The 13,691-nt window shown below is 31.0% G+C and overlaps 2 protein-coding genes across 2 annotated transcripts; both read left to right on the top strand.

Moving 5' to 3' along the window:
* Window positions 1-5,003: 5,003 nt before the first annotated feature.
* LOC8270264 (APO protein 4, mitochondrial) lies at window positions 5,004-7,327 on the top strand. Its single transcript, XM_002527195.3, has 3 exons — window positions 5,004-5,740; window positions 5,824-6,084; window positions 6,258-7,327. The coding sequence occupies exons 2-3, from the start codon at window positions 5,831-5,833 to the stop codon at window positions 6,979-6,981; spliced, it is 978 nt and encodes a 325-aa protein (XP_002527241.1). The 5' UTR covers window positions 5,004-5,740; window positions 5,824-5,830; the 3' UTR covers window positions 6,982-7,327.
* Window positions 7,328-8,869: 1,542 nt separating this feature from the next.
* Window positions 8,870-11,124, top strand: LOC8270263. The gene is made up of 2 exons (XM_002527194.3): window positions 8,870-9,324; window positions 10,853-11,124. The coding sequence occupies exons 1-2, from the start codon at window positions 9,008-9,010 to the stop codon at window positions 11,046-11,048; spliced, it is 513 nt and encodes a 170-aa protein (XP_002527240.1). The 5' UTR covers window positions 8,870-9,007; the 3' UTR covers window positions 11,049-11,124.
* The last annotated feature ends 2,567 nt before the right edge of the window (window positions 11,125-13,691 follow it).

The raw sequence follows: 13,691 nt of genomic DNA, 5'->3' as shown, positions 1-13,691 counted from the left end.
ACAACTGTTATATAACTGGTATCTGCAACTATTTTTGTACAAAATATATACACTAGAAATTTTTTTTTATATATATATATATATATAGTAAACCGATAAGATTAACTATAATTAGGTATAAATTGAATAAGATAAATTAGTTAGAAAGTTTTATATCATATTATTTTAGGATATTTGGAATCCATATATATACCTCAAATCATTCATCTATCGGCAATAATAATATAATCTAATGTAAGAAGGAAAAAGAAAACATGAAATGTCAAGAATGCATTTCTTAATGGTAATCTACAAGAGGAGGTTATGACCATCCACCACAGCAGGTCTGCAGACTTCGTCGTGCTCTGTACGGTCTCAAGCAAGCACCTCGCAAGTTTCCAACCGGGCCAAGGACGATGTAGAGAATACTAAAAATATGCTTTAGGGACATTAACATGAAGCTTGTAATGCTTTCATTAAGTACAAGAAACAAAGAAAAGATAATGTTAAATTATTATATTTTGGATTCCTGTAATATTTCTTTTTTTACAAAAGAAAAAAAAAGAAAAAGATTTCCTACCAAAACTAAAAAGAAACACAAAAAATAATGCTGCTTGGCCAGACCTCATTATTAGCACATGTTTAACTTTTATGTTGTTGATTTAGTCATTAGTTTGTTTCTCCATTATCTGTTATTTGTTCCATTATCTATGGCAATATATTTTATTTGTTAAGATTGCTCCTACAATAATTGGGTCTTCATTATAATAAAATTTCAAATTGCATTCTTAAATTCTTTATGGTATCAGAGCTCTTGCTGCTCTAACGAGTCTGATCCTCTTCTCCTTTTCCTGCTACACTCAACAAGCAATTAAAAATAGAGGCAAAAATGACCTCCACAGCATGGCCTTTCCTTATAAACGCTGATAACAAATTCAAATAATCAAATCGTTCAATTCAACCCAACATCTCAGTTACCTAACAAACTACAAGGCAGCTCAAATTTCTCCACTAGGAAAACGCAACTGACATTACTTCTGGAAGGTCATGAATTATCTGGGCATCTCGATGGCTCTTGCCCTGCCCATCACAAACAATCACTCGATTAGACAAAACTGAAATCAACCCAGCTTACCGTCTTTGGGTTCGTCAAGATCGACTAATTCACTAGGCTATGATGGCCTCTGCCGACAGCACCATAGCTTCCACCGTTGCTAGTGCCTCTAATGCAGAAAAAGCGTGGTCTCTTCTGCACACCACTTATGCAAACAAAAGTCACACACGGATTTACAGCTTACGAGATCAACTTGGTCGAATCAACAAGGAAGACAAGAGTATTGCTGAATATCTTCATCAAATTCGAACCATTGCTGAAAATCTAGTATGGGATGACTTGTCTAACATCAGTTCATAAAAGATCCGATGACCACCCTCCACAGAATCACCGCCAGTACCTATACCATCAACTGATTTGCCATCTTCAATCCTTGTATCTACTTCTACCTTGCAACATTACAATCCTTTACCCTTACATTTACCATCCCTTACCACAACAAGTCCAACCATTTATTCAACTCCAGAAAATTTCGCTTGTGCACCACCATCGGCTACATTCATCATGGATTGCATCCTTGACATCGATCAATCGAACAACCCAACTTCTAATCTACCAGCCCCTCGCATGGTCACTCGTTCTCAAAATAATATCCATACACCAAAAGTTATCTTTGATTACCTTGCTTAAGTAGAAACTGATATCACTCTATAAACCTTTCATCAAGCCAACAAACACCCACAGTGGAAAGAAGCAATGAAAATAGAAAATGATGCATTATTGAAAAACCAAATGTGGGTACTTGTACCACCTGATTCATCTACTAATATTGTTGCTTGCAAGTGGTTGTACATGATTAAAAGGAAGCTGGATGGAACAATCGACCGTTACAAAGCTCAACTTGTGGCAAAAGGCTTCACTCAAAGGCTTGAGGTAGATTATCACTCCACATTCAGCCCTGTTGTTAAACCCACAACAATTAGGGTGGTTCCAAGTCTTGCTATTCATAATAATTGGCCCATCAAATAGCTAGATGTGAACAATGTGTTTCTTCACGGTCACCTTGAAGAGGAAGTGTATATGCATCAACCCCCAGGCTTTGAGAATCCTTTATATCTGACACATATTTGTCGACCGAAGAAGGCTATTTACGGTCTCAAACAAGCCTCTCGTGCTTGGTACAATGAACTCAAAGCTCATCTTCTCACCATGGGATTTGTCAAGTCTGAGTCAGATAGTTCTCTGTTCATTAAGCAAGCTTCTGATTTTGCTATTTATATCTTGATTTATGTGGATGACATCATTGTCACTAGAAGCAATACCATGGTCGTTCAAAAGGTTATCTTATCTCTTGCAACTCGATTTTCAATTAAGGATCTAGGTGATATTCATTATTTCCTTGGTGTTGAAGTCTTTCGTCATTTGGGCTCCCTATTCTTGTCTCAAACACGCTACATTACAGATGTCCTTCATGCTGAAAATATGGAAAACTGTAATCCAGCCAAAACGCCAATAAGCTTAACTGAAATATTTCGTGTTTCTGATGGTTCACCTCCTGCCAATGCTACCAAGTACAGGCAAGTCCTTGGACTTCAATATCTCAATTTCACGAGACCAGATATATCATACGCTGTCAATAAACTTTCTCAGTTTATGCATGCTCCATCATAACAACATTGGAAAGCTGTTAAACGAGTACTTCGGTATCTCAGAGGGACTGTCAACTATGGCCTTCATTTAAGAAAAATCGACAACTTGAATCTTGTTATGTTTTCTGATGCGGATTGGGCAGGTGATGTTAATGATCGCATATCCACTACAGGTTATCTTCAATTTCTTGGCAACAATCCAATCAGTTGGTCCCCGAAGAAGCAAACTATAATAGCCCGATCATCTACTGAGGCCGAGTATCATGCTGTTGCAAGTGCTCTCGATGAAACAACTTGGGTAAAAAATCTGCTTTTGGAGCTTAGCATTATATTGAGTTGTTCATCGATAATCTACTGCGATAAAATCTCTCAAGGTTAGCATGGGGCTTTGATTTGAGCCAACCAATAATTAGAGGCTTTCTTTTATTAGTATCCATTACAATGAACAGTGAGTGATATATATTTTAAGTGTTTTATATTTAAATAGGAAAAATTTACATATTTTAATCATTTATATTAATAAAAATGTATTACTTAAAAATAAAAAAGTAAATATGTATCGCTCATTTTAATAATTTGATGTATATATTTTTAAAAGAATTTTGGAAAAATATTCTGTTGTGATAATAAAATATGAGTAACAAAAACGATATAAAATAGAAAAATTATCATTTTAGATGGTCCAACCCTTTGTTCATTAAGGAGAACAGAAACAAAGATAACAAGAACTGTAAATTGATAAAGAAAAGATAATTTACAAATTACAATCTATCCATATCTAATTTATCAATTTCAAATATTAAAAATTAAAAGAGATTTTGTTTTTAAATTCTATATTTTATTCCAAAATGGTTTTTTTTTTTTTCAAATCTATAATAGGGGTTTATTATTTTGATTTATTGTTTTGTTACTAAATAGTCCTAAGCTAATATGCATTTTATTGCATGTAAATATTAAGCGCTTGCAGTTGACGAGAATACTTCTATTTCTGATTGACTAGAGTTTGATTTTTTAAAACCCACTCCGATAATTAATTCCTGAATAATGCGGTCTAGGAAGAAGTAATTGGGTGCTAACAATAAAAAAAGAATTAAGGACTCACCCATGTCTTTTCTCATCAAACAACATTGAAAATTGATAGCCTCTTCATTCTAGTTCTATTTATGCATTTCCTTAAGCTCAAGATTCAGATTGGACACCAACTTCATTCTGTTTTATCCCTTGTCAAGATCCTTGGATATCTAATTCTACAAACACAAGAGAATCTATCAACCAGGTTATGACCTAATAGCTTCTTCTTCTTTTTTTTTTTTTTTTTTCTCTTTTTTAGCATGAATATGAGGCTGAACTTCCTCCAGAATTGAATAATTACCAGTTCAATTTACTTCCATATAATATATTGTTAAATACAATAGAAACTGGAGGAGACATTATGCTAATATAATTGAGTTTTAATAGTAGAAACTAATATGATGAAATATAATATATATCCGGAAAATCCAAGTATAACCGAGACAATATGAGGAAGAACTTGTTAGAATTATGTCAACATTGAAAATTTGTTATTGATTTTTTATTTGTATTCTCATGACTTGCTATTTTCCAAGCTTAATCAAATATGCTGTTTATATTATCGGAACTTTATGAATAATTAATGAAAACTCTTTCTCATTCATTTGATGCTGAAAGAATCTATTTTAAATTAGTAAAGTTTCAGAGAGTTTTGAGGTCTTTCTTTACTCTTTTATGGGATTAATTTTCAATAGAATAAAATTTGAAATCCATAATCCACCAAAATTAATTTTTAATATAGTAAAACTAGATAAAGTTTGTTTCCTCACACCAACATGTTGTTCACTTTTTAGTGAAATATATTATACTATTTTTCTCTACGTGTTATTTTATAATTGATTTGTGATTTCATATTAATATTTTTATATTAATTCGTGATTTTATATTAACATAAATTGATATATGTTGCTCTAATATAATTTATAAAGTCTGAACATATATGAATTACTGATTCAATAACTGAGGCGAGGTTGGACTTGATCAATAACTAGAGGCTAAGTTGGACTTGTTCAGGGTATGTAATTCATGCAAGCTCAAACTTTACAGTTTTTTTTATTATTATTTAAAATCTTTTAGGGTTCTATTTCTATATAAATTTATTCCTACACTATTTCTGTTTATTATTTTTTCTATTAAATTATATTAAATTAATAAAAGGCTAAATCAACTAATTTTAACTACACTAGTTATAAGGCTTTTTTAATAAATATATCCATCTCCTTTCTTTCATATTTTTATATATATTATGATATATCTTTTTAATATAATGTATCATATAACTTCTTTTATTTAAGAAATATATCGGTATTAATATTGGTTTATCAACGGAAAATGAAATGAAAATCTAAATTATATCAACTAAGTAGTTGGTATAATTCTATCAAATGCCTGCAACTTTTCAACTCTATTTAATAAAATAAATAAAAATTAAAAATAAATAAAATAAACCTAAAATAAACTAAACATAGGTTCAACTTAAGAAAAAAAAAGAAATAGAAAAAGAGAATATTAAAAAAAGTTTGAAGGAGTCCACCCAAAAAAAAAAAAGTGTGAAGGAAAGACCACAAAATAAGTAATCTATTAGTAATTGTATTTATATTAGTTGGTTAGTAAGGAATGTAAATATAACAATTAATAAATATTATATTATAATATTTAATTAGTTTTATTTATTAATAATTTGGTAGATTTGTTTTTGGACAGTAGATTGAGTCTATTGGAGAGACTATTGTTTGGGGATTGGGCCTTTGAGGCCCGGTGGAAATAAAAAAGAATAGCAGGTAATAGTCGGATATCCCTAGCCAACCCAGAGAAAGCCTCAAAGTCATTAGCTATGACGAACATGCACGCGTGTCTCCAACGCGCCACCGCCACACGACAGATCCACGCCTAGAGAGCTGCCTATATCTTTAATTCGATTTGTATATTTGGATATTCCAATTTCGATTTTATACAGACAATTATTTTTCATCATCTCTACTTACCAGTAAGTTTCCGCAGGACTCTGATCATTTTATATTTGTTATTCTTCTGCTCACCAAGTTTTTGATCTAATGTCTCAATGGGCAGATTGTAAATGGCTTCAAGGAAGAAAATATGGCAAGATTTTGCGAGATTTTACGGTAATCACATTACCCATTTCAGATTTTATAGCTCCCAAGTAGACTGGAAAAAGCTGAGACCTATGATATTGAAGAGAATAGAAAATAGAGCTAAGGACTATCCTGTAAGAGACTTGGTTCCTGTTGCTCATGAGGTCCTTCAAGCTAGAATGCTTCTTATTCAAGGTGTATCCACTCTTATTCAAGTGATTCCTGTAGTTGCTTGCAAGTAAGTTGCTGATTTATTTATTTATTTTTTTTCTTGGTGTTTGATATGTATTAAGTGTAGCCAGAATTGGCCCCAAATTGAATTCTAAATTGTGAAATGGAGAAAAAGATGTCATGCTGTTAGTATAAGAAAGTATCTATTTTTATTTTCTTTTTAAATAATTGATTTTGCAGGTTCTGTCCTGAGGTTCATATTGGTGAGAGAGGACATTTAATTCAGACTTGTTGGGGGTATAGGCGTGGTGCTAAGAATCGGGTTCATGAATGGATTGGTGGTGGTTTAAATGATATACTAGTTCCAGTTGAAACATTTCGCCTTAACAGTACGTTCCAAAAGGTTATTAAACATGACCAAAGATTCGATTTTGATCGTGTTCCTGCAATAGTGGAGCTATGTAGGCAGGCGGGGGCTTATGTCACTGATGAGAATTTGTACTATGGTTTAAGGAGTTCAGATAATGTTATTAATGGTGTTGATAAAGCTGAGTCTTTATCAGCTGAGGATCTCCAGTTTGTCGCAAATGGAACTTTGAGGGCATGGGAGACACTTAGATCAGGCGTACAAAGATTGTTGTTAGTTTATCAGGCAAAAGTTTGTAAGTACTGTTCAGAGATTCATGTTGGACCATCTGGACATAAGGCTCGCCATTGTGGGATATTTAAGTATGAGAGTTGGCGTGGATCACACTTCTGGGAGAGGGCAAGGGTGGATGATTTGGTGCCCCCAAAGATTGTCTGGCGGCGACGGCCTCAAGATCCTCCTGTTCTTTTAAATGAAGGGCGGAACTTTTATGGACACGCACCAGCAATAGTGGATCTGTGCACAAAGGCTGGTGCTATTGCACCCACAAAGTATTATTGCATGATGAAAAATCAGGGTTTAACAGCACCAGTTTGATTTTGGAAATGATGGTTCGTTGAGTATTTAGTTGGCTGGAGATTGAACCCTGTAGAGCTTTTCTTAACTCTAAATCAGAGCCTGAACGGACTTGTAATTGGATGCTCAAAGAGCTCACTTGTATGTCTTGGATGCTGGTGCTTTGTTTTACCTCGGCCTCATTATTTATTCATAAATACAAAATTTGTTAACATTACATTAGCTTTAGTTATAGAACATAAAAGTTAGTCAACTAGCAATAATCTCTGTATTTGCACAATAGTTTATATTATTTAGTTACCTACATTCTTTGTACAGTTTTATGGTTTTGAAGAATGGACTGTCTGCTTCATTACTTTCTGTCAAATTGCATTCATTACTTTCTTTCGATCCTACAATTCATTGACTTGCCAAGTTAAATTGATTTGTTTGAAAGAGAGAGCCTTTCAAATACTGAAACTGTCAACTTACAGTAGTTTACTTACATGATGATATATCATGATGCAATCCAGAAGTAAATATTTACTCACAACAGGAAATGTTTGTGAAGTTCTAAAATCTAACACGTGCTATTCCTTTGTACAAGTATTCAATTTAGCCGGCTGCTTGGAAACTCTTTATTTTAGAGAGCACTAATCATTGATAGCTTCATATACCGATAGCAAGATTGGCATTTATCTAATCTTGTATATGCCTTTGCTTTTCCTTCCCTAAACTGCTATGTTTAGCACATTGATTACTTCAACATAGGTCTTCTGTTTTGTTCGACCTGACTCTTCATTTATCCATATTCCCCCCCTTTATTTTATCTGGAGATCAGTTCCAGGATCATCGGTGCTGGTAGTGTTCAGTCCGACATTGCATTTGAGAGGTTGGAATATATCACTTATTGGTTACGGTTCCAGATGGAATGTTGCTTTCCAAATTGACACTTATTTCTGATAGGTGTATGTATGCTGTTTACTTAATCATTCTGATATAGTTGAAAGAGATAAGGCATTCTCTCACATGCTATTCTTGGATGGCATGATCTGAAATTCTCACAGGAATCATTATAAATAATACATGTCTGAATCCAACAAAAGCAAATGGGAGATAGAAATGATGGTTTAATTGATCATGGAAGGTGAATCAAACAAGTGCAAATGGGAGATAGAAATGATAGTTTAATTGATTATAGAATTCAACATTTTAGTGATTCAGTGATTTTGCTGGACACCAGTCACTGCAGAGAGTAAAATGTAACAAACTATGCAGGATTGTGTAATTTGATTGACTAAAACATCTTCAGCAGTCTGTTGAAAGACAAGTCTCATTCCATTCTGTAGCATACAGCTAATTGCTCTTCCATATTATATATGCTTAGTAAACAAATAAAACCTGACAGAATAATAATAAGGCAAATTAAACACAACATAAAGTATCTAATATTTAACGTCTGAATGTCTCTAATCGTATATAAATTGCCTTAAAAGGCTTGATTGCCAACGTAATTCTACATTATTTTTTGAAATTTATTTCAATTTACATTCATCATGCTCCTATATTTTTTAACTTTATTAAAATGGTTATATTTGATTAAAATCTATCAAAATAAATGTCTAAATTTAAGATTATCATTCAATTTTAATCTAAATTCTGACTCAAGTTTAGAGATACTTATTTATCCATACAAACTCTAAAGTCCTTTTTTTTTTTTTTTTTTTATAGGAGAGAATGAGAGAAAACTCAAATATTTAATTGAGTTTCTTGTTATTTATAGAAAAAAATCAAGTTAATATACCTATAATTCTAGTCTAGGTAAATTCTAGAAGGATGTGTGAGTACTAATTACATGCATCAATTTCTTGTCATAGCACAACACAAGTTTCGGATCATGGGCATGTGTACAACATTCATACTAAATTACTCATAGCAAATGCATGTCATAACAAACTAATTAGCGAGAATACAGCAGAAGCAAACACCTTACAAATTTTACATGATCATTGCCCACATAAAGATCTCCACATCCCTTCCATTTTAATCTCTGGAATGAGACCGAGAAATGAACAATATCTTCTGCTGTACAATGAAGGTGGTAGTAGAGATATTGACAGGAACCCTGTTCTACATTCAAGTAGGAAATGATGCAACGATTGCTGATCTCAAACGAGAGATTGGTGCCCAGCAAAAGCTACCTCATGACCGTTTGATCTTGTTTCTAGATAACAGTCGAAGCAGTCTGATTGATGAAATTGGAGATGCAACATCTCTAGTTGATTGCGGAGTTCATGATGGATCTCATATTTACCTCTTCTTTAATCCACTGGACGATGGATCTACTCATCATTTTGTGTTCACCTGGCCTGATTCTTTCTTGGGGTAGGCTGCCTAATCTTTTTAAAATTTTCTTTTGGGCAAATTTTGACATAGAAAAAGAGAGAAATTTGATTAGGGTCTATTTATTTCTGAGAAACAGACATAAATTTTTTTGTGTGTACCCATGTAGTAACTACATTGGATCTACATGCTTTTGCCTTGTTCATAATCTTCTGTATTAGATATTAATTATAGAAGTATATCTCTTCAAACCTTTTGTTCAAATTTACCAAATAATTTAAAAAGTGTACATATTTTGTTGGAAATTGTTGATTGATTTAATTGCTTTTAATGATCCTGATTAGTCTGCATGTTTATCACAACCCAACTTCCTTATAGTTAATCTACTCGGGTGTAAAGTGTTTCACACAGTCCTTAAATTTTGACTTGTCGCAACTTATCACAAACCTAAATTATTAACTATATAAATTAAGAGCCATTCTTCAATATCTTGAACCCTTTTTGTAAAAGAAATGAAGTAAAGGATTCTTTAGAGCTCAAAAGCTATTTACTTTTGAATTAAAAAAATGTTAGAAATTCTATAATAAGTGAATGAAAAAGCTGAGTTGTTATCAAAATAAATATAATATATTTCAGATTAGTTAATCTAAAATAATACCATAAAAGTAGCGAAATAGAATCAACCGACACTAGAACTTTATTGTTCAAAATAAAAAATTAAATAAATGAAAATTTTCTAATCTAAATTACACTTGTCCTTTAATAAATCTCAAACTTCACTATTTATACCCAAAAATTCACTGTCTAATTTTCAGTTAAAGTACTATTGTCCTTCAAGAAAAATAAAATACTACTGATAATTAGAGTTGATAAAAATAAAGATGTCCAATTCTAGCATGAAAGAAGCAATAAATAATAATGATGGTAAAATTTTATTTTTACCAATTTAAGATTTGATGAAGTTTTGATCAATACTTGGTGTTAGAAATTACAAGTTAAAGTTCAAGAAAAATTCATTTAAATTCACCCACAAGAACATATGTTTGTTATACTATTAGGGAAAATCCTTTTCATATTTCTACTATTTATTATAAAGATGTTATCGGACCTTGACTCACGATTATTCCTTTAAATTGAAAAAGATTTTCCATATAAATTATTATATTGTTGTATGTATTATTATTGCAGATAATTATCATTCAGACATTTCATTTGGATAAAAAAATAGAGAAAAAAAACTCAAAGCAACCATTAACTAAGCACTTGACGAGGCCAAGCAATATTTATTATGTCATTGTATAGAAAAGGAACCAGTCCCATAAAAGGAACTCGAGGATCAACAACACCACGGTCAATCTTTGAAGCTTAGACAGTCCATTTGCAGCCTATTTCCTTCACGAAAAATATACTAAATTCTTACACTTGATGATTCCTGCATGATGAAGCCGATTTATGCATAGAATATAATTCTTTTGGAGTTAAATTGTTGAAATCTTATGTATAATTACATGATTATTGAGTAGCTTTATATATTTAGATTTGTTTGTTTTATTTTTTATGAATCCGATAGATTTTGGACTCAGCTGGAAGCAAGGTTAGAAGTTCAGAGCTCTAAGCAATTTGCTAGAAGAAGGAACAAAATAGACGAGACATGGCCGCTGACGTCTGTCACACCCATGAGCTATGTCATGCCCGTAACACTTGACCCTCCTCACCTTTCTATTACGGCCGCGATAGGCGTCATGAACGTGCCGCGAAAACTCTAAATTATTGTAAACTTTATGCTCTTATTTTCTATTTATATATGGATTTATCTTCTATATAAAAGAGCCCGTTTTAGAATTTTGGAGAGAATCTTTGGCACTTAAAAATATTTTAAAAATTCAGAGAAAAACAACTCTGAGAAGAAATTTACAAGCAAGGACTCAAGGATTTTCTTTAGAGATCAAGAGTTGGAGACATCCTTTAAAATTTTCAGTTTTTCATTCTTATTTTTGTTTGTTTTTTATTTTTATTATGTTGTTAAATTCTTGTAGATTGTTTAATCTCAATATGAGTGGCTAGTTTTTTTTCCAGGGTAATTACTATTTGTCCTGTGTGTTTTTTCATATTATACTAATTATCTTCTAATATTTTAAAAATATTTTTCATCTTTTTACTTTATAATTTTATACTAAAAATCATTTCCGTCATAATTTCTGTTAAACAACCATTAATTAGATTAGATTTTATACTTTTTGCCCCATAATTTTTAATTTAATATATAAATTGCCTCTTATAGTTTATTTATTATACTAAATCTCCATTGTCTATTTTTTCATGAAAAAATAAATTTTAGTGTCCGTACAAAATAACTAACTAGTATTATTTAATTACTCTAATTTTTAGCATAATTAAATTCTAGTAAAATTTAAATATCTTAAAAGTACTTATATTAATTAAAAATATTAAGAATTCATATAATTTAACTTTAAATTGTTAAAATAAAATAGATATTATTCTTATTATTAATTTTGTTACAGTAGATTGTAACTTTGATAAGAAGTTTGATGATCAAATTATATGTTTTTTATTAATTTAGTTTCTTAATTGTATTGACTTTCAAAATGCAATAAAGTTTTAGTGCAATAAATAAAATATAAGAAAAATTTATATATTATACAAAAAATCAGGGGGCAAATAGTATAAAAAAACCAAATCTAATTAACAATTCACTAACAGAAATTCTGATGGAATGGATATTTAGTATAAAATTATAAAATAAAAGGATAAAAAAATATTTTTTAAATATTAAGAGATAAATAGTATAATATGAAAAAATACAGGGGCAAACATTAATTACCTCTTCTTTTATCTAGGGATTTAGTAAGAACCATTTAATTTCTTTATGATTTAATTTAATAAAGTTTCTTTGATTTTTAATTTACTATTGTTTTGATTTAGTATTTTTGAATTAATTGTGTTGTAAATATAAATACTTAATAATTACAATAATATAAAGTATTAAGTGATGGAGCGAGAGTGAAAGCTTAATACTAACTCGTGGAAATATTAAACAAGAACTATTAAGACCACAAAAGTAATCTTAGATTCTTGAGAAGTTTATTAATTTGCCATAAATTTTAATAGGTTTAGAATAATAGAACTGATCACCAGAATAGATGAATAATTAATTTAGATATGATAAATATAGCTCGAGAGAGTATATTTACTAGTTTAAAGTGAATTTTTTTCAAAACAAGTGAGTTAAGATAGACCAATCAATTGAATTGAATTAGTAAGGAGTTAATGTAGTGCAAATTTGTCTCTGAATGTTTTTAATTTTTGATTATATTTCTTTATTGAACTTATTTATTTATTTATTTATTTAGTTTTTATTTAATTAATCTTAGAATCAAAATCAAGTCAATTTTTGGTTTAGTTAGTATAAAGTTATAATAAGCTTTGGTGCTAAATACGATAATTTTTCGTGAAACGATCATTTAGACTCACAATTCTACATTATTTAATGACTCTGTACACTTGCAGGAAAATTCACTAACACTGCATCAGATCTTTGCAAGCCTGAACTAGCATAAATACCCTAACTGTAATCCAAAGAGGATGCCAAGAAATTAGGGACCTCGAATCAACTTCAATAATCACATTAGAAAAAGCCCCTTGAGTAGCAAGCATAAGCCCTCTAGCAAAGCTCACAACTCAACTTTAATAGCCGTGCAAAACTAATGTTAATCATAAAATCCTATTTTGATCTCTTAATAAACCTCCTCCTTCTGTAAGCCCTGGATTTCTTTTAACAACCATCAGTATTAACTAAAAGCTTGGAGGAGCAGTCCATCTAATTAAAAGAGTGATTGAAGCAGTACATTGTAAAGACTCATTAGAGAACCACACTTTATCAATCTTGTTCAGAGAAAAAAATACCTTAGCTTGAAGATCAGCATTTGCCCTGCTAATTCAGATATATCCTTTAGGTGATTATATTCTACATTTCTACATTACTCACGTACAAAGGAAATATATAATTCTTTCGTAACACTCATGTCATTATAAGTTAATTATAATTTAAACAACATGACAAAATTTATAAGTGCTAATTATAATTGGCAACCAAAAGAACTGATCAAAATTATTAAAAATACAAATTCTTTTTTATAAGCATATTCGTGGAAATTTCGTTTCCAAAGAGTTTCCATCTCCTTTTTTTTTTTTTTTTGTACGTCTATATAAATTTAAGATTTTAAATAGCAAATTAATCATTAAGAATTAGTAATATCACAGTGGTGCTGGTTGAGATTTTAGTTGCCAGAACAATCTTCATTCGCAGGATTGTGAAAATGTCAACTTCCTCAAAGCTAAAGGTGTGACAGCTAGGAATTCTATTAACAAAAAAACCCTAAAAGATAACG

The sequence above is a fragment of the Ricinus communis genome, chromosome 7 (assembly GCF_019578655.1).
Source record: "Ricinus communis isolate WT05 ecotype wild-type chromosome 7, ASM1957865v1, whole genome shotgun sequence".
NCBI classification, from domain to species: Eukaryota; Viridiplantae; Streptophyta; class Magnoliopsida; order Malpighiales; family Euphorbiaceae; genus Ricinus; species Ricinus communis.
This window is presented reverse-complemented; position numbering and strand designations above follow the sequence as displayed.

Coding starts and splice junctions, on each gene's coding strand:
- LOC8270264 (XM_002527195.3), top strand. CDS start 5,831: ATGGCTTCAAGGAAGAAAATATGGCAAGATTTTGCGAGATTTTACGGT. Junction 6,085..6,257: donor ATTCCTGTAGTTGCTTGCAA/GTAAGTTGCTGA, acceptor TTGATTTTGCAG/GTTCTGTCCTGAGGTTCATA.
- LOC8270263 (XM_002527194.3), top strand. CDS start 9,008: ATGAACAATATCTTCTGCTGTACAATGAAGGTGGTAGTAGAGATATTG. Junction 9,325..10,852: donor TGGCCTGATTCTTTCTTGGG/GTAGGCTGCCTA, acceptor TGAATCCGATAG/ATTTTGGACTCAGCTGGAAG.